Source organism: Camelina sativa, chromosome 4 (genome assembly GCF_000633955.1).
Source record: "Camelina sativa cultivar DH55 chromosome 4, Cs, whole genome shotgun sequence".
NCBI classification, from domain to species: Eukaryota; Viridiplantae; Streptophyta; class Magnoliopsida; order Brassicales; family Brassicaceae; genus Camelina; species Camelina sativa.
Window position 1 is genome coordinate 25,394,322 of NC_025688.1, and position 25,926 is coordinate 25,420,247.

Genomic DNA, 25,926 nt, shown 5'->3' on the forward strand with positions numbered 1-25,926 from the left:
TTATAGTTATAGCAAAATACTTAACATTAATTTATAAGATAAGTAAATACCCTAGGATGTTTTAACTAAAACACACAGATTAAGAAGTCTTTACTTTTAACAAGTTCAACCGATCAGTAACAATACTGCATAATATAAAATATTAAACTAATCTAAAAGTTGCATAGAAACTTGAAAACATCTAATATTATAAAACAAAAAACTATTCTAAAACATCTTATATTTTGAAACGGAGAGAGTATTTAACTACAATGGTAATAATTAAATAAGTCCTAAATTAAAACCAATTTTCTTTTTCTCTTTTTGTTGCATGTTCTTTGTTGCAGATGTTGTGAGAACTCATTTTCAATCCCTAAATTATGAATCTTCTTCTCCACGCTTTGTTTTTCTTTGGTTGAATCAAATCTTTTGGTGAAAATCCAACTGTATGTTTGCAGTGACATTACGAAATTGAATAACTTTTGGATTAAAAAAAGAAAAGATATATATATATATATATATATATATATATATATATATATATATATATATTACTAGGCTTCTAAAAAGCCCATTACATACTACTACAATTATCTCCTGGAGGTTTCGAACGTAAATTTTGCAATTGAGATTAATTTCTGAAATAGATTTACAAAAATAAAGTATATATATGTAAATGAACTAATTAATTTAATAGTGTTTGTTCCAAAAAATAAAAAAGAATTAGCAATGAAACTTGTGACTCTCTCTGACTTTATCATCATTTAAACGAATTTGGTTTCTTCTAAACGCACACAACATTGAGCCATATTAAATAACAAAACTTAGCCATATATGCTCTGATCATCTTCTTCTTGGTTTGATCTTACTAGCTGCAGACAGTGACACTTTTGGTATTTATTAGAAACTAAATGCTTACACTACACATTTGTTTTCTTTCGTAACAGATTAGTCATTTACTCATTAGTGGGTTGGATCTTTAAGAAAATATCGACAGGACATACATAAGCATTTGATATTCAGGATATTAAACAAATCTGTATTTATATTATTGACTACATGTTCTGCTCCGTAAGAGAATCATTACTCAGAGTTGCTCTCATGGTTTTTCTTGTAATTGAGGCCCAAAAACTTAATAAAAAACCTATTTTTCAGTCGATAGAGAAGAGAATCGATTCTCTGGAAAGGAATTAAGCAACGGCAATAGCAACGGTACGTGCGTATGCTGATTCATTGATACGTAAATATAAAAGAAATTTTTTTTTTCCCATTTTCTTCTTTCTTTCTTCCTCGACTACATTTTCCCCGTGATATAAAACAAATCTGTATTTATATTATTGACTACATGTTCTGCTCCGTAACAGATTAGTGGATCTTTGAGAAAATATCGACAAGACATACATAAGCATTTGATATTCAGGATATAAAACAAATCTGATATTTATATTATTGATTACATGTTCTGCTAAAAAGCCGGCGTGTTGAACGTTTTGAGAATATCTGAATAAAAAATTCCGATCAGAATTTTTGCAAACTTTTTAACCTTATCTTACAGTCGTCGTTTGAATCTCGATCACCAATATTTACAAAATCATACTAGTAGTATATATTAAAAAGTCAAACGACTCATTCGTCAAAGGCTGCAGGTTGGTTTATTGCCCAATGAGCAAAGATATGCACACGCGGATACGTGCGATCCAAAAAATAAAAATAAAATTATTGGCCTAACTTTGAAAGCATTGAATTAAAATAAATATAGTGGTGGATCATGAAATTAAACACTTAATGATGTGAAAGTGGATACGGGATCACAATTTAACAAAAACAAATAGTGAAATGAAAGTGTATCTCTGATCTGTTAACCAAATTTATAAATGGTTAGTCAACGGAGTCGAACTTTTTACAACTAAGGTTATATAGTAGACATTGTATAATTTACGTAAAACTAGTAGAAATTGTAGTTTTTGACTTTTCTTCATTTGATGGTACTTACTTAGGATCCTTCATTTATATACTTTTATGATAATCTAACATTATTGAATATGAGAAATTTAAACCCTACTTGCTTACTCGTTAGAAAGATTGATTATTTATTATTTTAAAAAATCGACGTTAACATCTTCTAACATTTGTAGATGTGAGTTTGATTTTGCAATTTGAAATAACAAAAAAGAAAAAAACCCAATGTCAAAGAATTTTGGAAGGGGTGTTTATGAACAATTTATGACTTAAGGGGGGACAATTTGTGTTTCTTAGGAAAATGAGGGGGTGCTTTTGAATCGTCGCGAAACATGAATTTGCCACTTGTCTATTCTACGGAAATATTTTTATCTTTTTTCCGAAGAAGCAATTGATTTAAAAAACATAAAAAAAAAACGTGTTGCCGTGTGTTGGTGTTGGAGGGGTGCGAAGAGAAGAAACGAATCCGTTCGAATACTTAAAAACGTCGTCGTGTTACCGTATCGTCGTCCTCTTCCCCTCAATAAATCATATAAAACAGAGCCTTACAACAAAACTCGAGACATCTCTTGTCACAAAACTCGCGTCTACATCCAACAAATACCAAAGAGAGAGAGAGTTTCAGACTTAATCTCTTCTTCTTAAGAATGGTTAGTTTAGTTACGTTCTGATTTAGAACACTCTCTTGTTTTTCTATCTCTTGAGGACCACATCTGAAACTCTATTAGTTTGTTTTCTTCTTGTAATGAATTGTAATTTTTTTTTTTTTTTGGGTATGCAGGCGAGTCAAACCGATGACACCGTGTACGAAGAGGTTTGTGTTCTGTTTACTTATTCATAAATGAGTATATACTTACAGATATTAAAATCTAGAGTTTTTATTGATGATTTATGATTTATATATACAGAGTTTTATCAAGAATTCTCGAGGAATGAAATTGTTCACGTGCAAATGGGTACCAGCAAAGCAAGAACCTAAGGCTTTAGTCTTTATCTGCCATGGATATGCAATGGAATGTAGCATCACCATGAACAGTTGAGTTCGTTCAGTCTAATTTATGTTTTCTTATCAAAGATTTAAGAGGTGTTGTTAATAATGTTTGAAAATGAACATGATTGGATTAGGTACTGCGAGGAGACTTGTGAAAGCAGGTTTTGCGGTTTATGGTATAGACTATGAAGGTCATGGCAAATCTGATGGGCTTAGTGCCTACGTCCCAAACTTTGACCAACTTGTTGATGATGTCTCAACTCACTACACAAGCATTTGCGGTAAAATTGACTTTTAATACCTATCTTTTGAAAATACCTTCATAACCACTAATTTTAATCACCATTACTCTCAAATTATTGAACCAAATAAGGAACTATTCAATAAAATCTTATCAAGACTTTTTTTTCTTTTTCTTTTGTTGGTACTTGAACTATCGTCATGATGTTTTTGGATGGAAGTAACCCATTACTCTGACATTATTAAATTTCTAATGTACGACTTTATCAAAAAGTTACGTTGTCTGATGTTTTTTTTTTAATGTTTTTGTGTGGTTGGAAAAATTAGAGAGAGAAGAGAACAAAGGGAAGAAGAGGTTCTTGTTAGGAGAATCAATGGGTGGAGCAGTGCTTTTGTTGTTACACAGAAAGAAGCCTGAGTTTTGGGATGGGGCCATCTTGGCTGCTCCAATGTGTAAGGTATATTATTCATTCCATCTTGCTTCTATCTTTGTATTAGCCTAATTATGTTTTATTATGGGGCTATCGATATTATTGTTTGATACGTCTTTTTCATTTGAAACGGTGGTTTTGTTTTAAAAGAAGTAATTAGCCAGCCTGTTTATATATTTTACTAGAGATTAGTTTGGAGTATAATAACAAAAACAGGATTGTTGAGGTGTGATGTAACTTTTTACCCACCCAATGGAGGAGGAAGAAATATGTATTCTATATGCCAAAATGTTGAGTTGTCTGTTTTCAAACGAGGTCACGATGATGTGAAAGATGCCGAATTATTAGTATTGTAAATGGTTTGAACATTATTGAGGGAATTGAGATTTTTATTTGATTAGACCAAATCATAATGTCAAAGGGGAAGATGGAAATAACAAGAAAAAAACATAATTTACTGTAAATAATGAAGGCTTTAAAACCAAAGTGTGACAAAAAATTTCTTACATTACAGATTGCTGAAGACATGAAACCAAATCCTTTGGTAATTTCGATATTGTCCAAACTGAGCGGAGTGATACCCTCGTGGAAGATCATCCCTGGTCAAGATATTATCGAGATTGCTTTTAAGCAGCCAGAAATTCGAAAGCAGGTTAGAGAGAATCGTTACTGTTACAAAGGACGTCCACGTTTGAAGACTGCTTATGAGCTACTGAGGGTCAGCACCGACCTCGAGAAGAGATTGAACGAGGTATTTATTTTTACTTTCGGTTTGGTCAAAGAGTTAATATGATTGGAGAGGCTTACATGAGGTGTCTTATGTAATGGGAACAGGTCTCTTTACCGTTTATAGTCTTGCACGGAGAAGACGATAAAGTCACAGACAAAGCGGTGAGTGGAGAGCTGTATGAGGTTGCGTCTAGTTGGGACAAGACTCTTAAGCTGTACCCTGGGATGTGGCACGGCTTACTCTATGGAGAGACACCAGAGAATATCGATCTTGTGTTTGCTGACATCATTGGTTGGTTGGACAAAAGAGCCTCTGATGGAAAGGGCGGGTCTGAATCTGAGAGGAAACGTAGAACTGGTGGTATCTCTTTGAAAGGGTAGTTAGAAGAAAGGAGAAGCCAGATTCTGTTTGTTTGTTCTTTTCTTGAATACTATTTCTGTTAATTAGTTTGATAAGATTGTAACCTTTGACTTAATATAAATAAGATTGAAAGAAAGTCGAAAATTTGGTTAACTATGTTTATACTTATGAAAAAGATATATAAGAAATTACAAATACGGTTAAAAATTAGTAGAACATTGTCATAAACGATGAAACTCTCTTTTACAGTTTTAATCTGGAAAAATCAATACCTGCAAAATATATAAATACAACTTTTAGATTATTTCTCTGACCAAACCAATTAATTATAAAGAGAAAGAATAAAGGAACAAGTACCAAATCATTAGTAGCTAATTCAAATACTATTTTAGAGGTGTAGTTACATTGATCGCAAACTCAACTAAAGCAAAACAACAACAACAACTCCACTCCAATCTCATCGCATTAACCAAATGTTTCAATGCTTCTTTATATAAACTCATTAGTGCATTCATCGAAGAACATCAAACACAAACAAAATCACAAACCAGAGACAACTTGAGAATCCAAATCAAAGAGTAAAATGGCCAAAGCTCTTCACATAACCATCATTCTCTTCCTCGTATCATGCAATCTCCTCGCATTCATCAACTCCGCTAGACTTCTTGACGAGATCCAACCTCAGCCTCAGTTGATCCCTACAGGCCAAATCCCCACGGTGGCTCCAACCGAAGCCGAGGAGGATGATGGATCCGATGACAATCCAGGACTCGCAACCACAACCCCAACTGCATCAGCAACTACAGTCCCAGCCGGTCCAGCAGGGGCTACAGCCGGTGAACACGAACCATTACTAGAGTTCTTTATGCACGACGTGCTAGGCGGGTCTCACCCATCGGCTCGTGTGGTTACCGGTATAGTAGCTCAAACTGAAGTGAACGGAATACCATTCTCAAAGGCCAGCAACAGCATTTTCCCAGTTGACAATGGAGTCCCACTGGTCAACTCAAACAACATCAACAGTGTCATTAACCCAAATACAGCTCCACTTCTCACCGGACTTGGCGGTGCTCAAACCACCACTGTAATCCAAAACACTAATGGGAATTCCAATGATGCTCTTAGCGCCAACAATCTCCCTTTTGTAACCGCCGGAAATCTCCCTCCTGGTGCTGCCCTCCAGCACCTCATGTTCGGAACCATCACTGTTGTGGACGATGAACTAACAGAAAGCCATGAGCTCGGCTCAGCTGTTATAGGAAGAGCTCAAGGCTTTTACTTGGCCAGTTCCCTGGACGGCACAAGCCAGACTCTTTCTCTGACCGTATTGCTACATGGAGAGCATGACCATCATGACACTTTAGATGACGCCATTAGTTTCTTTGGAGTTCACCGGACCGCCTCTCATGCCTCTCAGATTGCAGTTATTGGCGGGACTGGGNCAACTAAAGCAAAACAACAACAACAACTCCACTCCAATCTCATCGCATTAACCAAATGTTTCAATGCTTCTTTATATAAACTCATTAGTGCATTCATCGAAGAACATCAAACACAAACAAAATCACAAACCAGAGACAACTTGAGAATCCAAATCAAAGAGTAAAATGGCCAAAGCTCTTCACATAACCATCATTCTCTTCCTCGTATCATGCAATCTCCTCGCATTCATCAACTCCGCTAGACTTCTTGACGAGATCCAACCTCAGCCTCAGTTGATCCCTACAGGCCAAATCCCCACGGTGGCTCCAACCGAAGCCGAGGAGGATGATGGATCCGATGACAATCCAGGACTCGCAACCACAACCCCAACTGCATCAGCAACTACAGTCCCAGCCGGTCCAGCAGGGGCTACAGCCGGTGAACACGAACCATTACTAGAGTTCTTTATGCACGACGTGCTAGGCGGGTCTCACCCATCGGCTCGTGTGGTTACCGGTATAGTAGCTCAAACTGAAGTGAACGGAATACCATTCTCAAAGGCCAGCAACAGCATTTTCCCAGTTGACAATGGAGTCCCACTGGTCAACTCAAACAACATCAACAGTGTCATTAACCCAAATACAGCTCCACTTCTCACCGGACTTGGCGGTGCTCAAACCACCACTGTAATCCAAAACACTAATGGGAATTCCAATGATGCTCTTAGCGCCAACAATCTCCCTTTTGTAACCGCCGGAAATCTCCCTCCTGGTGCTGCCCTCCAGCACCTCATGTTCGGAACCATCACTGTTGTGGACGATGAACTAACAGAAAGCCATGAGCTCGGCTCAGCTGTTATAGGAAGAGCTCAAGGCTTTTACTTGGCCAGTTCCCTGGACGGCACAAGCCAGACTCTTTCTCTGACCGTATTGCTACATGGAGAGCATGACCATCATGACACTTTAGATGACGCCATTAGTTTCTTTGGAGTTCACCGGACCGCCTCTCATGCCTCTCAGATTGCAGTTATTGGCGGGACTGGGAAGTTCGAGCACGCTAAAGGGTATGCCATAGTGGAAACTCTGCATAACCAGGACAACCAGCATATCACTGATGGTCAAGACACCATCCTCCATTTCAGTGTATACCTCACCTACAAAGCTTGAAGGAGAAAATGAGACTTAAACAAGAAATTATTGCTTTTGTATATGTTCTTGCTCACTAGCTTCCGCTTGTGGCCTTTTTCCATTGTTGTGTAAATCTAAATTCCAAAGAAATTTATTTCAATGAGACTGTTTCAATCAAATTCTTGTTTCATTCACACAAAAAAACTTGTTGAAATACTTTGACAAATGGGTACAAGTCACACAATAGGCTTTTGAAGCAATGTGACAGACTTGCTAAGAGGCCAACCCTAGACCTGATAAAGAAACTATTTGTATACACAACTCCCTCAAATGCTATACATCTCCCTTTGATGATGCAAGCCAAATGCAACTACTACTCTGTTTTCTATATCTCAAATAAAATGCAGAGAATGCAATGTGAAATGAAAAAGAATGAAAAGAATCACTCTACACCCTACATGAAGCTGACAACCTCAGCCAACAAATCATCCACTATCATACTTTCTAATTCACAAACCACTGACTCATCATCAGCTTCAAGTTCTAACCACTCATCAATGTCTATGACTGGCACTTTGGCCAATGATTTCTTATTGGCTCGCTTCTCTTGCTTAGCAAGCACTTTCCAGAGTTCTTGTTTCAGTGCAAATGTGCTTAGCGCAGTGCCAAGCCTCCTAGAAACGGGTTTCTTCCATGTCGGTGTAGCTGAAAACGATTCTAGAATCTCGACCAGGCTTGACTTGACTCTATCAAACAAAATCCTTCTTTCAGAACTCTTCCAATATGTCTCTGTGTAATACTTCTTCTCCAGTTTCTCGAAGATTTTGGGGCTGATGGCTAAATTCCGTTTGTCAGGAACCCAAATCTTGTCCCCTTGTACAGCTTCAGCCAAGATATCATCAATGTACGAAGAGTCCCTGCTTTGTTGAGTATCCAAGAACTCAATTTTTTCAACGTCCTTGCTTTCTTTGACTTCAGAACCGACCATAGACTCCTCATCGCTCGATACTTCCATCCCACTCCCATCTGAATAACTCGCAGATTCAGATTTCAGGGTCTCAAGCTGTTCCTCTAGACCTAATGAGATATAAGAAGAAGTAAAGAGTTATTACAGTTTAGCACATTCGAGCAACAAATATTTACAGCTACTAAACCTTTCCCTTACTTTGAAAATCGAGATCTTCACTGTCGTCTAAGATATCTTCGTAAAACATTGGCTCTAGAACAGAAACAGGACTAGGTTGATGAGCTTCTTCTGAGTTCGTCTGACATTCCGGAGATGCATTGGAACAATCATCGTTTTTATCCTGCAGTTCAGTGTAATATCAACATAAGCTTCAAGTACTCAGATCATTACACCAAAAAAGGACTTTGACGAGTTAAGATACAGGGAGGATTTCAAAGGTAAAGGAATCTATTAGAAATGGTCTGATTTCTCCATATAGTCAAACCTTGAACATTTTGAGATAAATAAAGTTACCTTGCTAATGAAATCTGAAGAAGATGCATCCCTGAAATTCACATCTGCTGCAACTTTGTCCCTAGATGTACTAACCATCAAACTGGATTTTACTTCTCCCACAACTCTCTCCTTCTTCTGACCAAATGAAGAAGTACCATCACAAAGTTTATTATTCATTTCCTTGGAACTCTTCTCAACTAAAAAGTCTTTTCCTTTCTTCCTATATCCCAAATGAGAAGCACTACTGAAACCAAGAGGAGTAAAATATCTCTGAGAATTATCTTTCTTCTCCTCCATTTTGGGTTTCAGAGGATCATTAACACTTGTATGAATATGATGATGTCTCAGCTTCGTCGACTTCAAGTTTTGCTGATCATAACGCCTACCAAATCTCCTGTGAGGAGGCTTGGCTTGTGCATCAATTACACCTTTAGAAGCCAACAAATTGGGTTTCTGGAGATAAACTCGACAGAGCTCCTTCGTTGGAACCACTCTGAAACCAGAATCGGAGTTTTGGATAGAACTCTTAACAACACTCATCTTTTCTTGATGCAGAGGTTGTTGAAACAGTTCATTATAACGCATAGATCTCTCAATCACGGATCTAATCTCCTTAAACTCCATTTTCTCTTTTTGAGTCCCTCACCTCACACCAGAACAACGAAGCCTTACGAAATTGCAATCGCTTCAGTGAATCATCAACATAAAAACCCAAGAATAGAAAACGAAGTTCATCTGCACACAAAGATGAAACCTTTTCAAAGCTCCAATCGACAAATAACAGAATCCAGAACAACCCAGAATAAAGAAACCAATATAATAAAAACAGAGGAAAAAAATCGAACCTTTTTGTCAGTAAAGAAAAAAAAGATTCGTTCGTCGATCCCAAATCTGCGAAAAGAAGCTTTTAAAAGATGATTAGATTTTGAGACATACAACATGAAATTTTTTGTTTAGGTGAACAAGAAGATTTGAGGATTGAAGAGAGAAAACAAAAACCAACCTTGAAGGGTCACAATCACAAATTCACTTGTTCAAATTTGTTGAAACGAAATCGAAATCGAACGTCAAAAAAAAATATGTTCAGTTTGTTTCACACACGAAATATTTTGGGGAATTTAACAAGTTAAAGTTTTCTGTTTATTTTAATTTGAAAGACTCCAATAATTTTGGCATGGGGCCGTTATTATATAATACGATACACAAATTTACAAAAATACATGCAAAAGAAAATGAAAACGACGTTCTTCGTTACTTTACTTTATTAAATTTCCCTCGTCAAACAAAACTTGAAAGTTCAAAACAATAACAATCTCTCTCTCTTCAAAGTCAAAATGCCAAAAATAATACTCAAATATACACATTGAGTGTGTATTAAGTATCTATCTAAATTTGATTAATCTGTTTATATTACACAATGAATGACTTTCTAAAACCATTTATATATAGTTATATACATGCATAGTATAAAGGCAAATGTTATAACACTTGTAATCTAGAGGTATTATTTTTATAATTATATGGAAGCTGAATAATAGAAACACACAAAATATTAATTAAAGATGCTACTAGACAACACATAGAAAACCTACCAAAACAGCACACAAAAACACTAAAAACAAACAACTTCTTGTATATCATTACTTTTTTTTAATTTAGGGAGATTATTTGATTAAGATCACAATTACAACTTAGGTAAGTGTACTTTAAGTAAACTATCTATGATATATACTAGATCATATATTATTGTTGATTAGAGATGATTCATGAAGATTCAAATTGACTCTGTATTGACAACGATTGCAATAATAAAGTGAAATAATATTAAACCCCACAAGAAGGTTTTAAATTATAAGAAATTACAAAATTTTGTTTATGTAAACAGACAGGCAAATAAATTCATTTTTTAAAAACAAAATTCAAAATCATAGAATTTAAATATTATACAGAAAATAACACATTTCATCATCAAATGGACTAATCCAACAAGCCTTGAGAATTATATATTTCAACAAACGTTCTTAAGTGACCTTCTTACTTGGTTAGATGTTTTGTTCAACGTTCTAATGCCACTTTCATAGTTGATCCTTTCCACCATGTGAGACTGCTGCAACCAAGTCTTCAACTTTCACTGGCTTGTGCAGCTGCAGAGTCTCAGCCATTGTTCACAATCAAGTTAGGAAAGAGGTAAAAGACCAACAACTTATGAAACCAGTCAACGAGAGATGAAATGGAACTGTAATATAAACTCACCGTTTCTGCAATGTTAAACCAGTGAAAAGACCGCACAAAAGTATCGTCTTTTGAAGGGAGATTATCGTGATTCCAGTATGTCAAGTTATCGAATTTGGCCTTAGCTTCCCAACACGGGTTCTCTTCCGTGATACTAGAAGCTTTTCTCTTTCCATTAGCATTCAGGTTACTCGCTTGTCCAAGCACAAAACCTGAAGGGGGATAACATATGAACAAGCAGCTAATGAGTAAGTGAGTAACCAAAAACATATAATATCTCCAACATCAGAGTAGCCATCAAAACATCTCAGATATTTCTTCTCAAAACTCTCTAACTAAGATCTCCATAATCAGGAATTGGTACATTAGCCCCATCATTCTTAAGATATAACCATAAGAAATTCCAAAAGATTCCACCTTTTCATCAGTTAAGGAAATAAGAGTACCAGAATAGCCACTAGGGAGTGAGATAGTTGCTCCTTGCAACTTCCTTCCTCTAAAATGAGCTTCTTCAGTTCTTACTCCATCAATTTCAACCTCTACGGTTGAAATAAAACATCCCACATTAATCTCGCTATATATATCAAGAGAGTGAAAACAGAAACACATATACACAGTAGTATTGTTTTGTTACCACTGGTTTTAGGCTTGAAATAGTGGGAAACATCAGCAGGACCATCGAATCTAATGCAGCAAGGGAGCTGGTGAACTTGACTACTAAGATCCGCAATCAAGTTTCCATCTGCAGCAGCTCTAAGGTCTATGGTTCCCATTAATCCCCCCCACTTTGGATCAATTCCTAAAAATTTCTGTAACACAATAATTCACCAAAGTAGTCAAGTAAGTGATGAAGACAAAGAATATGAACTTCAGCTTTTGTCGGGTTCAAAATGAATGCTGCATCCAAATTCTAGGAACAATGGTCAGGAACGAATCCTAAAGATAAATCTAACAGGTGCTAACAATATGAACATTATAGAGAGCGATCCCAGAACGGTTCTCATTCTATAAACACATCAACCACTCACGGTTGAACTGAATAAAAAGAATGCTATTAAAGTGTTGAACTGAATAAAAAGAATGCTAAACAAAACCACCAAAGGTCCAAAACAATATACTAAAACCGATCAAACTTTGATTCAAAACAAAGTCACTAACAAACTAATCCAAGAGACTAGTGTGTTACTTTCTCAACTTGCAAGTTCTTTCTCAAGTCTCTACTGTAAAACTAAGTCACTAACAAGTCGTCAATGGTTGTGGTTCGTCAGGTAAGATATCCAATTATGTAAGCCTCATCTCAACACACTCCTTAACTTAAGCCGCTTTAGAACTTGATTCTTGACTACTCTTTACTACTACATTGATTCAAAGCGATAAGAGAGTCTCTCCTAAAAGTAAAACCTACTACCCAAGTTTCTGAAACAGAGCTTATTCAACAGTAGTCAGAAGACATAAGATTCGCAATCACTGATGAACCATAAACCAGATACATCAAAATATTGAACACAAATAAACAATCTTAATTTGAACTAAAGTCTAGTACCTATATCTCCTCATACTATGGCTGTCAAATAGAGAAATAAGAAGGAAAAAAAAAAACACATAACAAATCAAAATTCACAATTTAAAACCCTAAAATCAAAAATGCAAACAGAGGAATTGCTTCAAACCATGTCAACAAAAGCCCAATTTTCCAAAAAGATGGTTACTTTACAGAGAAACAGCAAAATACCCAATCAGTTGAAACTCTCAATTTAACAAAGTCGTAACAATCAGAGCAATCAAAAGGGATGACAAAAGAGACAGAGAACAAACTCACCACGATCAGTACAAAGCTCCGTTCCGTACTCGTGACTTTATTTTAATTATAAAATTTGTTTATTTTTAAGTTGAGAGACTCTTTACTATTAACTAAAATTTTGATGCCTCCAATGGTAGAAACCTATATATATGGGTTTGTGTACAATCTTCATCAAGTTAAATAACAAAACCTAGGCACCATCATCACTAAAATCCATAATATTTGTAACGGCTAAAGAGAGATGAAAAGCATCATAAAACCTAATACATAAGCAGTGAATTCAAAGAGATAGTGTCCAGTTACAGCTGCTACCTTTCGAGGTTTTGCCTTCACTACAAAAGCTACTTCCACGCTAAACAAACTCACAAGTGCCAAGGAAGGTATCAGGGATTCCCAGTACAGCTGCAACAAATATACAGAGACCAAATTGAAGGGTCTACTACACAAAGAAGAAGTAAAATCAGGTATATATTGCATAGATTTGGGTTCAAAATGGATGCTGCATCCAAACTCTAGGAACAATGGTCAGGAACGAATCCTAAAAAAAAATCCAACAAGGTTACTGCAAGGGAAAGAGAGCGATCCCAAAACCCATAAGGTCAAAATAAAATGGATGAAAACAGATAGAGATATTTTAGACAAAGACGCAATCCCAGACAAAAGAAGTATAAAGCAAAAAGGTATAAATTATATTAAAAAAAAAACTGAGGAATTGATTCAACCAAAGCCCCAGAAAAAAAAATAGTTACTTACAGAAACCAACAAAGTCAATTTGAAACTCTCAATTTAACAAATTCATAATCAATCAGAGCAATCAAAAAGATGACAAGAGAGACAGAGAACAACTCACACGATCAGAACAAGCTCCGTACTCGATCTCTCTCTCTCTCTCTCTCTCTCTCTCTCTCAAGCTGAGCAAATGTTCTAACAACTGAAATATCAGAAGAGAAAGAATCAATTCGCCAAGGAATAAGCTAAGTTTAAACCATAAAAAGTATCAATTTTTATAACATTGAAATAACAAAACCAAAAGAACAACCCCAAGTGATTGATTAGTTTAATCGAAATTATTTTCCCAGAAAAAAATTCATCAGAAATATATATATATATTTTTTTTACGGTTGATATGATGCTCAAGATGGATCAAGACGAGTTTATTTCATGACCCATACGGCGGATGAGGCAAATCGCTGCGTTTGTCTTCGATTTCGCCGTCTTCACCGTCTGTCGAGCAAGAGAGAAAGATCCGAGAAAGACAGAGAAAGTCGTGAATTTTTTTTTTGTCTTAAAGTTTTAACCAATCAGATAATGCCAAGTTAGCGTCTCTAACCATGCGCCCAGGGCGAGAGAACCCCTTGCTAAAGAGACTCCGTTAGTAGTATTAGTAGACTTATGTATTTTTTATTTTATTTTTTATTATTATTTTTTTTTGTCTATGTATTTTATAATTCTAACAGTTAGCTGTTTGGGAAATATTATTAGTTTGTGATTTATAGAGTTTTAATGATTTTAAATGTTATGTAGAATTTGTTAAACTATTTGGTGTTATTAGTTTTGTAATTTCTAAAAGTTCATTAAAGTCTAAATAAATTTGGTATTATTGGATTCTACAAGATTGTAGAAAATTATTTTTCCAAAATTATAGAAAACTCTCTAGCAATTCTTCAAAATCTTTCACTTATTCATTTTTTATGATTTTATTAAAGTCATCAAAATTTTATATAAGTTAGAATCTAATAACACTCCCTAAATTTAACTCAATAGTAGTATTTTAAAGTTAATTAAGTATTAGTTTAACTCATTATTTCATATGCTAAAATAAAATATATTGATTTAACTTATTAACTCCAGTGAAAAAAACAACGACTGTAAGACTATACACAATAAAGGTCCTAAAGAAGTTAATTTATAACTACATAAGAGACATCTGCTAACCAAATCGCAGCTGTTCAGACACGCAAGGTGAAAAGCATGCAGGCAAGCGATGTTGGCTAGAGGATCACCTTATACTTCTACCTCGTTGGTCATATCAGTATTGAATTGAGCAAGAAAGCAAGACGAAAAGGAAGAATTGAGCAAGAAAGCAAGAAAGCAAGAAAAGGAAGAATTTGAGCAAGAAAAGGAGAACTGAGGAAGAACCACTTAATCTTTTATTTGTATTAATAGAGTATTATATAACGTATTAGATGTTTGAAAGTAAGATGAAAACCATATAAAAGTTGAGAACTTGTATTAAAATTTTATACACAAATATATTTTTAATGAAGTAACAAAATGCTAATATGACAACAAAAATCTATTTTATGTGTTATAAAAACACATACTTACAAATATTTTCTTATGTTTTGTTCATATTTTACATATGTTTTGCTTATTTTTTTCTTAATATTTATTCAACATTTCAAAGAACCAAAAAATGACTAATTTGCTTCCATATATAAACAATCACACCTACAATTTATATTTATATAGAACTAGATTTTAACTTGTGGTACACCGCATGCATATAATTTTTATTATTATTTATATTTGTTTGTTAAATAATGATTTGTAAATAGAGGAATAACTAAATTTTCCGGCTGTTTGTACGGTTAAATGTTTATATTAAATTTGTAACCCGCAATATACTTCATAACCATTTGTTTATTATATTTAGTTTGTTTTATTTAGTGTTTGAGATTCTATTTGATTTTTAATTATTATAACAAAAAATAAGAGATCTAAATATATAATAAATCATTTATATGCTATGATTAAGTCACATTGTTCCTAATGATTTAATTATTTTACATAATTTTAGTTAAATAAACGATTTTCTATGTTAAATATTTTAATATTAATATTGTTGAAAAATAATAAAATAAGAATTTAATTTGTGTTAGCATAAATTTAATATTATTTTATTAATTTCAACATGTCATCTCTATAAATCATCTACTATATAACCATATTGTATAATATTTTTAATTTTTTTAATTTTACATATTCGTAATAAATTTTCATATACAACCCAGAACTAGAAATTGGCGTCCGAGAAAGTGATGGGTAGAAGAAGAAAACGATTTGGGCATAGAGGTCCAGTTTGGTTGGTTATTTTCCCGGTTTAATTGTACCAAATATTATGTGTTACTTGTAAGTTGTAACTACAATGGCTTTGGTTAATTTGGATTAAGAACTACCAATGTATTATGAGATGATTATTTAGTTTAAAAAAAAAAGTTTAAGAACTAGGGGAGTAATGAGGGATGGGGGAGGCCCGCACAAGTGAGTTCTGCAAAAGTAAGCAGCGTCAACACTCGTACCAGCCTATTTACCCTTCCATAAATTCTTGCGCCATTTTTTAAACGTTTTAACGATTTAATTAGGCTCTGCGACCGGCTCTCACCGTTCGCTTTGTTTTCCTTACTCATTAGTTTAAGGCAATTTTCACCACCGTCCACCCTCAATACTTTATACTAGTCTTCACAGCACTCCCACGCCTCACCTTTCCGATGTGGGACAAAATCTACAACAACTTTTTCTAATACGTCAAAGTCGAGCCAATATGACTTTGGTTTTAAGACTTTTTAAGTTGTAGTGAATATGGTTTCAGTAACGTCATCTGCTTGAGACTAGTATTTAACATATCTGTGCGTGAGTAGGGGAAATCATCTTGTTGCTAAATGAAATGAAACACGCAAGTAGATAGTTACAAAGATACATTCCTTTTATCTCACAATTGTCTACTAATACACTGGAGATTTTAAGTTTGTAAAAGATTTGGAAACGTAGACATCTTGAAAAGATAAACAGCTAACTGTGGGATCTACTAGCATGCTCGGGTTTGTGAGTGTACTCATAATCAAGATGCACAAAAGCCCTTTCGATCTCCTCTAGCAGCTCGAGCTTTTCTTGCAGCGATTCTCCAATGTCGTGAGCCACTTGCAGAGGCATGTCAGAAGGAAGAACGATGTCAACCTCCACAAAATAATGAGATCCAAATGTGTAAGCCCTCACTGTGTCGATGTGCCTAATGGCCTTGTGGTGGTTCCAACACAGGTAAGTTAGTTTCTGCAGATACTCTGGTCTTGCTGATTTCCCAACAAGAGAGTTCACGTTCTCCAATACCGTCATTGACCATGTACGAATCGTGTATATTGCAAGCTGCGTGGTGAATTAAGAGACAATTTTCAGCAAGGAGAGGATAAAAAGACTTGATTTTGTTTTTATAAATGTGGAAACTTACAATGATAGCTCCAACTGGATCGATCCAATCATCAATGTAATTGGCGAGGATTACTGCAATGAGTCCAATGATGTTTGTGATGACGTCGAAGAAGTGATCTTGAGCATAAGCTTTAACGATCTCGTTAGTGAATGATCTGCAGTAAAGGACCAGAAGCAGTTTGACCAATGTAACAGAAAGCATGATCCCAACCACCCAACTCTCTTGCTCTTTTGTTAGGTTGAACTCCTTGTGCTGTATGAAAGAGATTTTCATGAATAATGTATTGACTTTAAAAAAAAAGCTCTAGACCAAAAGCTAGGTGATCAAGTATCAGACATACGCTGGATAGCATTGTGCGAAGAGATTCCAAGATAATCTGCAACCCAAGTGTTGCCATCACTGATGCAAAGACTAGGATTCCCTGAGAGGATTTGAACCAAGAATCACATACTGAAGAAATAGGAAAAACTTTGTAGACTTGCCGTAGCTGTTAATAGTTGCACAGAGAAATCAATAGCACAAAACAAGCTTGGGAAGCTTGCTTAGACTGATTCGATAACATAACATATAATATAAAATATACTAATGGAAGGCATATGAATGTGCATATATAGTCAGTCTTTAAAAGGATAATACAAACCAGTGGTTGCATCCGTTTCTTTCCAATGGGATACTGATACGGGGTCGGTGTCTGAATAGAGAAGGCGCTAAACCACAGGATGAAGCCAGAAAGAAGATCAAGAAGAGAGTCCAGAGTGGAGGCAATGATCGCTAAAGAGCCACTAGTGACAGAAGCATAGACTTTAGCAGCAAAAAGAACCATGTTTGCAATGTTGGATATTCTAATCGCCAATGTGTCGCTTTTAGCCAAACTATCCTGCTCTTCCTATATGTGCACAGGACAGAGAAATTCAGACAAGTATCAATAAACAAGAACAAATGCATAGCCCTCATCAAAGCTAGCTAGCTAACCTTTGACATTCCAGGAACAAAGCCACGTTCAGCAAGTTCATCCATTTCAGTAAAGCCTTCAAGCATCTCTACTTGCTGCTGGTAATAATCTGCCACATTGTCTTCCGGACCTGAGAAACCTCAAAGACACATAAGCTTTAGTTCAAACTTCAAACCCAGTTCAATTCAGCTAGAGTTTTGTCTCACTAATTCAATTGAGATCACAATTTTACCAATAGAAGAGAAACAAATAAAGACTCTTTCTTTAATGTCAACAACAAAGCAAAGATTCTTTTTTTTTGTTTGTTACCATAGCTTCTTCAAATCAGGCTAAAAGACTATACAACAACAAGTCAATCATGTTCAATCACTTCAACATCCAAAAAGATTCCACAAAATCTCAACTTCAATAAATATCTATCTATGTAAGAATCTAAAAGATGCTAAAAATAGCAAACAAAAAGATCCCAAAACATATCAATTCTCTTATCACAGAAGAAGAAGATGAAACTGAAGAAGAAGAAGAAGACGAATAAGAAAATGGAAATGTCGAGTGTAGAGGAGAAGCAAGAAGATTTACCCAAACAACCAAGACAGTTGTGTAGTTTGCTCGGCGTCTTCTTCTCTTTGTGCGCCGGAGAAACTTGGAAATCATCGAAATTTAACTGCCAGGAACGGTCACCGTTACCGTGAAACTCGAGCAGCGAGATCCCTTCGTCGGAATCGTTAATACCTGGCTCAACCATTTATCCGGCGATAGAATTGCGGCGGCGGAGAGATTGTGGAGGAGAGCAGCGGAAGCTGTGTTTATTTAATTGGGGTAAGAAGATGGAAATTTGAAGAGACGGCGAGGGTAAATATGGTAATAAAGAGAAAGATTGAGGCTAGTACTACTACTACGACTGTTGTGGTTAGTAGACATTCCACAGAGATACTTTGGACCAGCCAAAGAGACGTCTCTGTTGAAAATTTCCACGTGGCGGTTTTTCAATGGATTTGGGATCTCGCACGTGATTGGAGGAGTCATCATAGACACGTGTACAGCTGAGATGAGAACTCCAATTAAAGGACACCTCGTGACAAGGTTTTTAATTTTTTTATGGATGAATCATGAACGTGTATGACTATGATTGATTATGGAGACTGAGTAGTCTGTAGTCATCCTTTAAACCTGTAAGTAGAAGTCATTATAGGAATGGACTTTACATGTCAAGCCAAACCATGATTTAGATTCGTGACAAAATAGTTTCTAGATTTTCGTTTTTTTTTTTTCTTTTTGGGTTTAGTCAAAGATTCTATGTTTTCAATGATCGATTTAAAATTAGTTTGACTAGTAACAATTCATTTTATATCTGTTTGGGATAAATTTTTTTTGGAAAGACAAAAACCAAAGAAGGTGTAACTTGTAACTTGACGTAAACTAAATAAGTATCAAATTTGTATGTCTTTTCACGTCAATAGCAGCACGCCACTGAAACTTTCATTTTGTAATTACTAATTTACTCAGCTTAAAACTCTTCACAAAACTACTAAGATCAAATAGTTGTTTTGTTTTCTTAGTGTTTGGTTTTGTACTACAAATTAAATAAAGAAGTGTTTTGTGCAATGTCACTTATTTTATATATTAGCATCATTATAATTGATGCTAATAAGTTTTACATTATTTATATAAGTGATTCTAGAAGTGGTGATGCAAATATTTTGCATTCATTGCAATAAATATTTTGCATATTGTTATACTAATAGTTACTTATTAAACTTTTACCAGTTTTTACATCATAAAAACATCAAGGTCACTAAATATAGTTACATCACTTTTACAATTGATGCTTAGTTTTTAATTAGCATAATTGTTTTATTGATTTATTTTTTTGTATTATTTTCTAAATAATGTAAATTTATCTATATGTATTAATATTTGTGAAATGATGCAAATGGATCTTGATTTACATCAACTTCAATTAATTGATGCAACACAAATCAATAATGACATCAATTATTGAAATTGATGTTACATTATATCTTTTTTTTTGTATCGAGTAGAAATAAGTCATTCAAATTAGTATCACTTATTTTTAGATGCAAATTAATAGATTTTTTTTTTGGGTTCAAAATGCAAATTAATTGATGTAATGTACCTGACCCCTTTTAGTAGTGTTGGTAAAGCCAAGATTATAAACTTTGATAGTATAAGTTTGTTCTAAATTCGATAAAAGCTGGTATATTATTCAATAACAATATTGATTTCAATATAAATTGTTAAGAATGTTATTTAATATCTAAAAAAAGAGGAAAGAATATTTAAGTTATAATATTTAATGAGAAAATGTCAAAAATTTAGGAAAATATTCAGTTAGGCCTGAGATAACATCAAACTAGAAATAAGTTAAGAGCTTATGGCCAAAGGCTCACTATGATATCAATTAAGAAGACAAATAAGTAAGTATTATTAGCTTAATTTTTTCCACTACCAAAAAAAAAATTAGCTTAATTTTGTCAAAGGCACATTATATTATCAATAAAAAATATTTTATCAATATTAGCTTAATGGTGTCAAATGTCAATAAGAGTATCATAATGTAAACTTACCAACACTATATAACTCAACATTCACTTTATTATTTTCATTTGCAATCGCTACATAAAAAAAAATCAATAAGATGAACACACCTCTATGTATTATTTGCATGACATTACTATCTACCAATTTGTATGCAACATGAATTAATTTCAACTCATGATTTTAGACGGTGCTGTCGCACAAGTCTAGTACAAATTTAATGATCAATTTTAAGTATCTAGTTATCCCAAACTTACTCATTCCTCTCTGAAATAAAAATTAAATAAAGTGAACAAATTTCTTTTATAAATTTTTTAGTTTTATAATTTTTTATTAAATAAATTAGATAAATGTTCATTCAACGTCTATTATTTGCTTGTTAAATATACTGTCCCAGCATAATCAACCAGACATGAACGTAAGAAAATTAGAGAACATTGAATTAGCAGTTTAGTTTAAATATAAAACATACGACCACACATAGGCTGATTAATATTGGGTTACCTCACTATAATGATCTCTCTCTATAATAATATTTTTCTCTAAACAAGCCAAGCCATATCGAAGCCCAAAGTAATCAATAATATTTAGGGTTTCAGTTTCCATCCACTATATATTTGTAAACAACATGAATTAATTTCAACTCATGATTTTAGACGGTGCGTCGCATAAGTCTAGTACCAATTAATGATTAATTTTAAGTAGCTAGTTATCTCAAACTTACTCATTCCTCTATGAAATAAAAAATAAATAAATTGAACAAATTTCTTTTATAAATTATTTATTTTTCTAACTTTTTGATTAAATAAATTAGATAAATGTTCACTCGACGTCTATTATTTGCTTGTTAAATACACTGTCGTAAGAAAATATAAGAGAACATTGAATTATGCAATTAGCAGTTGAGTTTAAAGACATACGAACTATAATAATCCTTTTCTCTATAATAATCCTTTTCACTAAACAAGCCAAGCGATAATAGTTGAAGTATTTTTAGTCATTTAAGGCCCATATACAATATTGAAGGCCCAAAGAAATCTATAATGTTTTAGGGTTTCAGTTCTCACTATATATTTGTAAGCGGCGGGTGGCTAGGGTTTCCTGTTTCCTGCCTTCACCTCTCCAGGTTCGTTCGTCGTCGTCTCTCTCCCCCTTCTTAACAGTGAGCTCCAAATGTTCTTACATTTCTTGATTTGTTAAACTGAGTTTGGTTTCCTGGGGTTTTTACAGATTTCGAGTCTGAACAAGAATCACTCCAAGCCATGTCTCCGGCTAAAGGTACGATCTTTTTTTTCCATTGATAACCAGATTCCGTATTGAATCATTACTTTGAACAAGTTAGATTTGAATCCTTTACTAGACTTCAGCATAGCTTCATCTTAGTTAAGATTTTTGGAGTAATCATGAATCGAATTGAATTTGAGGCTGTAGATGTTCTTTTTTGGACTTCCCATGTATAGAAGTGAATATGATATGAATATGGTCCTGATGTTGAAGCAAATGTAGTTGTGTTGTTGTTGTTGTACTTCTAAAGGTTACTAAGCTGCTTAAACTCTATGTTTTGTAATGCAGTTGATACTACGAAGAAGGCCGATCCTAAGGCCAAGGCATTGAAGGCGGCAAAGGCTGTGAAGTCTGGCCAAACCTTCAAGAAGAAGGACAAGAAGGTTAGGACTAAGGTCACCTTCCACAGGCCAAAGACTCTTACCTTGCCCAGAAACCCTAAGTACGACAGAATCAGTGCTACTCCAAGGAACAAGTTGGATCATTACCAAATCCTTAAGTACCCACTCACCACCGAGTCTGCGATGAAGAAGATTGAAGACAACAACACCCTTGTCTTCATTGTTGACATTCGTGCTGACAAGAAGAAGATTAAGGATGCTGTTAAGAAGATGTATGACATCCAGACTAAGAAGGTCAACACCCTCATCAGGTAACTTCAGTGAGACTTTTCTTAACAAGCTTTGTTGTACATATTGTGAGTTTGATTGTGTGTAATGTATTTTGACACAATGTTATGTTTATTTGCTGCAGGCCGGATGGAACCAAGAAGGCTTACGTGAGGCTTACACCTGACTACGACGCTTTGGATGTTGCTAACAAAATAGGCATCATCTAAGTTCGATCTATCTCTGCAATTATCAAATCAGACTTGTGGTTTTGTCTCTCTTGTAGTCTCAGTTTTGCTTTAAGATATTATTACCATCATATGGTATTTGTAGTATTTGGAGCAAAAACGTTTTTCAATACATTCATGTTGCGGTTTAATTTTGAATTCAAGTTCTATGTTTTTCGCTGATGACTAATCTCATCATTAAACTCTCACAAAACACCTAAACTGTTAACATACCAATGTAGCCTCTTCTCTAACCGGTGAGTGGATGGTCTTCGAAACCTTCTGTAACCACATGTTTGTTTGGATCTTTCATTATCCATTTATCCACGTTAAATGAATGGAGAACTCAGAAAAATGACGAAAATTAGAAATCTCTTATCCACACAGAACACTAAGGCAATGTTAATTGATCATCTACAGTCTTGTGAATTGTAGCCATTATGGCAGTCTCTTCACTGTCAATACGCTATGGTTTCTCACCAACTATCTCCCACAAGGTTAATAATAACACTGTTCTGATTCTACTTCATCTCGATTTCTGAAGAATAAAAATGTTTATGGTTCATTGATGCATTGATTCATTTTCTTACCAGACACAGATACTCAGTCCAAATCCATCACTCAAAGCTTGTTGTTTATTATCATCCGGTGACAAGGTTGTTTCCTCGGAGAATAGTAAGAAACCAAACTCTTCTTGACATTGACTTAGGTGGATTGATTTATTAATAAGTTCAATAGCTTACCAAAAAGGCAGCGGAAGCACTTGGAATAGAAGGCAAGCTCTTGTTGGAGTAGGAACCTTAGTGGCAACTTCAATTCCAGCAACTTTGCTTCTTGCTGAAGGTAAGTTTTTCTCTCTTCTGCATTCTCTGAGGACCAAAAGCATAACTTTTATCGGTCATGTATCTCATATGATGTTTGCAGAGATACCAAAAAGCTACTCGGCTTTTGTGGATAGAGAAGACGGGTATTCTTATTATTACCCATCAGACTGGAGGGTGGGTAAGCTATGGCTTTGTTTCCTTTGTTGTTGTAAGGATATATGAAACCTAAATGAATAAGCTTTGACATGATCTTGTTCCGCGCAAACTGTATAGGAATTTGACTTCAGGGCACATGATTCAGCCTTCAAAGATAGATACCTGCAACTGCAGAATGTTCGGGTCAGGTTCATACCAACAGAGAAAAATGACATCCGTGAAGTAGGTCCTATGGAAGAGGTGTGTATTGCACATCTTACTCCCTCTCTTCTCTATATGTAAATTTAAGATTAGTTCATCATTCTTATATGTTCATCAGGTGGTTTATGATCTAGTGAAGCATAAGTATGCAGCACCAAACCAAGTAGCTACCATCTACGATATGAAAGAGGTCAGATTGTTAACAATTTATAGAATCCTCGAAGTTTTGAGAGATTGGATCTTTATAAACAAATAAAAGATGAAACTGCAGAGGGTGGAGGATGGAAGGAACTACTACACGTTTGAGTATGGACTAAGAACTCCCATCTATGCAACCACTTCCTTTGCAACAGTGGCAGTTGGAAACAGTAAGCATAGATTATAATAAAAATCATAAATGGGAAAAGATAGTGAGGAATTGAACGTGTTTGATTGATATGATGTTTGCAGACAGATACTACACACTCATAGTTGGAGCAAACGAGAGGAGGTGGAGGAAAGTGAAAAAGCAGCTTCAAGTTGTAGCTGACTCTTTGAAGATCCTTGAGATTTGACAAACACAAGAAACATCTTATGTTTACTCCTATGATAGGAGTCCTATCTATCTTTCTCACTCTTGTGGTTACAAAATTGTATGTAGCAGATAACAATATGAATATTTTCATATTCTCTGCAACTCCAACGATGTTTTTGGTATTGTGACTTTGTGAGTTAGATTCTGAGTAGGCTCAATAATTCAATCAAACTTGCAAATAAAATTGGATATGATGTATTTACAAAAACAGACACATTTGTTCTCTTTCTTCCTACCATTACACATTTCTCCACCTAAATCACTCACAACAGCAACAAAAAAAAAACAAACCTCAGCAAATAAATTACCTCTAATCGTCAGTTTCAATAAACAAATCGATATACCTTAGAGACCAAGCAATGAATAAATACACAGTCCTACTCCATTGCTTAGTCTCCTGAAAGAATAAGGGAATCTAAACGTCTACAAGCTCCTAGTTTGCTTACAGAATCTAACCGTAGTTGTACAACTTCTGCTCATTTGGTGTCATCCCGGACTATAAAGCCTTTGATCAGACGCAAGTTATGTCCTGTAATCGCATCCAATAACATTATCCCGTGGCATATCACGTGATGGTTGGTATGTGACTGAACTAATCTCGATTAGGCACAGGAGTCCAATCTCTCTAGATCAGTTGATGCCGCCGTAGATTCTTGCCAAAATGTGGTTGCATTAAACGGACATACAATCCGTTCTTTGCCGCTAAAGTATCATGTGTACCTTCCTCTACTATTTTGCCTCCATTGAGAACCACAATGTTATCCACATGTCTCATCATCGCTACTCTATGCGCTATCAGAATGGTTGTTTTGTTCCCCATTATCAGAGTATCAAGAGCTTCCTGCACAACACGGCTCGACTCAGATTCAATAGATGAACTTGCTTCGTCAATCAACAGTATAGGAGCATTCTTCAGCACTACCCGAGCTATCGCGATTCTCTGTTTCTGTCCTTGGGTAAGTTCAACACCTCTCATCCCGATATGTGTGTCGTAACCGTGAGGTAAGCTGCTGATAAAATGGTGCGCATTTGCAATTCTTGCTGCTTCCTTCATCTCAGCTTCACTCGCGTTATGCCTCGCATATATAATGTTTTCTCTGATCGTCGTGGAAAAGATTATGGGTTCCTGTTGAATCAGACCCATATGGCTTCTTAACCATCTCAAATTATATGACTTCAAGTCTCGCCCATCTAACATGACCTGACCAGCAACTGGGTCATAGTATCTCTCGATCAATGATATTATTGTGCTCTTTCCAGACCCAGAAACACCAACCACAGCTATAGTTTGTCCCCCACTGACTTTGAGACTAAAGTTGCTTAGTACTAACACTTCTGGGCGGGTTGGGTAGCAGAAGTCGATGTTTTTCAATTCAATGCTTCCATAGACATTAGGCGGACTAAGAGCTGAGGTATCATCAGGTTCGATTGTAGGAACTCGATCTATGATTTCAAAAACAGAAGCGAGAGATCTACGGCGCTTGAGAATGTAAGGTGCTAACCCGAATGGCTCGACAAGGGCAAATGTAGCAAAAGAGAAGACCATGTACTCGGTTAGAGCTGTAGATAACTTCATATATCTGCCGTCTACTGATAACGC

The 25,926-nt window shown here is 35.2% G+C and overlaps 9 protein-coding genes across 16 annotated transcripts in view; 5 read left to right on the forward strand and 4 right to left on the reverse strand.

Annotated features, from left to right (window-relative positions):
* LOC104782393 (caffeoylshikimate esterase) lies at positions 1,055-4,834 on the forward strand. 3 transcript variants are annotated; one of them, XM_010507310.2, is made up of 8 exons: positions 1,055-1,191; positions 2,236-2,588; positions 2,720-2,752; positions 2,847-2,973; positions 3,064-3,210; positions 3,497-3,627; positions 4,115-4,351; positions 4,435-4,710. In XM_010507310.2, the coding sequence occupies exons 2-8, from the start codon at positions 2,586-2,588 to the stop codon at positions 4,708-4,710; spliced, it is 954 nt and encodes a 317-aa protein (XP_010505612.1). In that variant the 5' UTR covers positions 1,055-1,191; positions 2,236-2,585. The 3 variants fall into 3 exon arrangements, with proteins under 3 accessions (XP_010505612.1, XP_019100520.1, XP_010505611.1); XM_019244975.1 differs by lacking the exon at positions 1,055-1,191 and having other exon boundaries at positions 2,121-2,588; XM_010507309.1 differs by lacking the exons at positions 1,055-1,191; positions 2,236-2,588 and having other exon boundaries at positions 2,714-2,752; positions 4,435-4,834.
* LOC109125053 (dirigent protein 9-like) lies at positions 5,071-6,296 on the forward strand. The gene has a single exon (XM_019244232.1). It carries the CDS (start codon positions 5,274-5,276, stop codon positions 6,294-6,296), a length of 1,023 nt encoding a protein of 340 aa, XP_019099777.1. The 5' UTR covers positions 5,071-5,273.
* On the forward strand, positions 6,165-7,293 carry LOC104782394 (dirigent protein 9). The gene has a single exon (XM_010507311.1). The coding sequence runs from the start codon at positions 6,298-6,300 to the stop codon at positions 7,276-7,278; it is 981 nt and encodes a 326-aa protein (XP_010505613.1). The 5' UTR covers positions 6,165-6,297; the 3' UTR covers positions 7,279-7,293.
* LOC104782396 lies at positions 7,369-9,832 on the reverse strand. 2 transcript variants are annotated; one of them, XM_010507313.1, is made up of 5 exons: positions 9,705-9,832; positions 9,547-9,592; positions 8,720-9,436; positions 8,405-8,546; positions 7,369-8,316 (listed from the first exon to the last, which is right to left on the reverse strand). In XM_010507313.1, exons 3-5 carry the CDS (start codon positions 9,323-9,325, stop codon positions 7,694-7,696), a joined length of 1,371 nt encoding a protein of 456 aa, XP_010505615.1. In that variant the 5' UTR covers positions 9,326-9,436; positions 9,547-9,592; positions 9,705-9,832; the 3' UTR covers positions 7,369-7,693. The 2 variants fall into 2 exon arrangements, with proteins under 2 accessions (XP_010505615.1, XP_010505616.1); XM_010507314.1 differs by having other exon boundaries at positions 9,547-9,605.
* LOC104782397 (ribonuclease H2 subunit C-like) lies at positions 10,600-14,097 on the reverse strand. Of its 4 annotated transcripts, none has more exons than XM_010507317.2 (7): positions 13,907-14,096; positions 13,585-13,665; positions 13,047-13,136; positions 11,568-11,742; positions 11,380-11,472; positions 10,955-11,145; positions 10,600-10,845 (listed from the first exon to the last, which is right to left on the reverse strand). In XM_010507317.2, exons 4-7 carry the CDS (start codon positions 11,704-11,706, stop codon positions 10,777-10,779), a joined length of 492 nt encoding a protein of 163 aa, XP_010505619.1. In that variant the 5' UTR covers positions 11,707-11,742; positions 13,047-13,136; positions 13,585-13,665; positions 13,907-14,096; the 3' UTR covers positions 10,600-10,776. The 4 variants fall into 4 exon arrangements, with proteins under 4 accessions (XP_010505619.1, XP_010505617.1, XP_010505620.1 ...); XM_010507315.2 differs by having other exon boundaries at positions 13,854-14,096; XM_010507318.2 differs by having other exon boundaries at positions 13,047-13,170; positions 13,854-14,096.
* LOC104782398 (metal tolerance protein 11) lies at positions 16,398-18,774 on the reverse strand. The gene is made up of 6 exons (XM_010507320.2): positions 18,473-18,774; positions 17,914-18,023; positions 17,582-17,827; positions 17,282-17,362; positions 16,960-17,193; positions 16,398-16,877 (listed from the first exon to the last, which is right to left on the reverse strand). The coding sequence occupies exons 1-6, from the start codon at positions 18,636-18,638 to the stop codon at positions 16,527-16,529; spliced, it is 1,188 nt and encodes a 395-aa protein (XP_010505622.1). The 5' UTR covers positions 18,639-18,774; the 3' UTR covers positions 16,398-16,526.
* On the forward strand, positions 21,501-22,754 carry LOC104782399 (60S ribosomal protein L23a-1). The gene is made up of 4 exons (XM_010507321.2): positions 21,501-21,578; positions 21,683-21,730; positions 22,025-22,388; positions 22,490-22,754. Exons 2-4 carry the CDS (start codon positions 21,715-21,717, stop codon positions 22,572-22,574), a joined length of 465 nt encoding a protein of 154 aa, XP_010505623.1. The 5' UTR covers positions 21,501-21,578; positions 21,683-21,714; the 3' UTR covers positions 22,575-22,754.
* Positions 22,927-24,450, forward strand: LOC104782400 (photosynthetic NDH subunit of lumenal location 1, chloroplastic). Of its 2 annotated transcripts, none has more exons than XM_010507322.2 (8): positions 22,927-23,068; positions 23,165-23,246; positions 23,310-23,414; positions 23,496-23,569; positions 23,669-23,791; positions 23,871-23,942; positions 24,024-24,120; positions 24,203-24,450. In XM_010507322.2, the coding sequence occupies exons 1-8, from the start codon at positions 23,012-23,014 to the stop codon at positions 24,304-24,306; spliced, it is 714 nt and encodes a 237-aa protein (XP_010505624.1). In that variant the 5' UTR covers positions 22,927-23,011; the 3' UTR covers positions 24,307-24,450. The 2 variants fall into 2 exon arrangements, with proteins under 2 accessions (XP_010505624.1, XP_010505625.1); XM_010507323.2 differs by having other exon boundaries at positions 23,322-23,414.
* LOC104784281 (ABC transporter B family member 6-like) overlaps positions 24,488-25,926 on the reverse strand; it is a gene marked incomplete at its 5' end in the record, with an annotated part of 5,642 nt that continues 4,203 nt past the window's right edge. The window contains 1 exon segment of the mRNA XM_019244976.1: positions 24,488-25,869. Coding sequence (XP_019100521.1) covers positions 24,952-25,869 — 918 coding nt within the window.

Excerpts from the sequence above, each read along its gene's own strand:
- LOC104782394 (XM_010507311.1), top strand. The coding sequence starts at position 6,298 with ATGGCCAAAGCTCTTCACATAACCATCATTCTCTTCCTCGTATCATGC.
- LOC104782396 (XM_010507313.1), bottom strand. The coding sequence starts at position 9,325 with ATGGAGTTTAAGGAGATTAGATCCGTGATTGAGAGATCTATGCGTTAT. Across the intron at positions 8,547-8,719 it reads CTTCAGATTTCATTAGCAAG|GATAAAAACGATGATTGTTC; the intron begins GTAACTTTATTT and ends ACTGAACTGCAG. Across the intron at positions 8,317-8,404 it reads TGAAGATCTCGATTTTCAAA|GTCTAGAGGAACAGCTTGAG; the intron begins GTAAGGGAAAGG and ends ATATCTCATTAG.
- LOC104782400 (XM_010507322.2), top strand. The coding sequence starts at position 23,012 with ATGGCAGTCTCTTCACTGTCAATACGCTATGGTTTCTCACCAACTATC. Across the intron at positions 23,247-23,309 it reads GGTTGTTTCCTCGGAGAATA|CTTACCAAAAAGGCAGCGGA; the intron begins GTAAGAAACCAA and ends TAAGTTCAATAG. Across the intron at positions 23,792-23,870 it reads AAGTAGGTCCTATGGAAGAG|GTGGTTTATGATCTAGTGAA; the intron begins GTGTGTATTGCA and ends TATGTTCATCAG.
- LOC104782399 (XM_010507321.2), top strand. Across the intron at positions 22,389-22,489 it reads AAGGTCAACACCCTCATCAG|GCCGGATGGAACCAAGAAGG; the intron begins GTAACTTCAGTG and ends TATTTGCTGCAG.
- LOC104782393 (XM_010507309.1), top strand. The coding sequence starts at position 2,714 with ATGCAGGCGAGTCAAACCGATGACACCGTGTACGAAGAG. Across the intron at positions 3,628-4,114 it reads TGGCTGCTCCAATGTGTAAG|ATTGCTGAAGACATGAAACC; the intron begins GTATATTATTCA and ends CTTACATTACAG. Across the intron at positions 4,352-4,434 it reads TCGAGAAGAGATTGAACGAG|GTCTCTTTACCGTTTATAGT; the intron begins GTATTTATTTTT and ends TAATGGGAACAG.
- LOC104782398 (XM_010507320.2), bottom strand. The coding sequence starts at position 18,638 with ATGGTTGAGCCAGGTATTAACGATTCCGACGAAGGGATCTCGCTGCTC. Across the intron at positions 17,363-17,581 it reads AGAAACGGATGCAACCACTG|GGAATCCTAGTCTTTGCATC; the intron begins GTTTGTATTATC and ends AAATCCTCTCAG. Across the intron at positions 17,194-17,281 it reads TTCGCACAATGCTATCCAGC|CACAAGGAGTTCAACCTAAC; the intron begins GTATGTCTGATA and ends TCTTTCATACAG.
- LOC104782397 (XM_010507319.2), bottom strand. The coding sequence starts at position 11,706 with ATGGGAACCATAGACCTTAGAGCTGCTGCAGATGGAAACTTGATTGCG. Across the intron at positions 11,146-11,379 it reads ACTCCCTAGTGGCTATTCTG|GTTTTGTGCTTGGACAAGCG; the intron begins GTACTCTTATTT and ends ATCCCCCTTCAG. Across the intron at positions 10,846-10,954 it reads GGTTTAACATTGCAGAAACG|CTGCACAAGCCAGTGAAAGT; the intron begins GTGAGTTTATAT and ends GAGACTCTGCAG.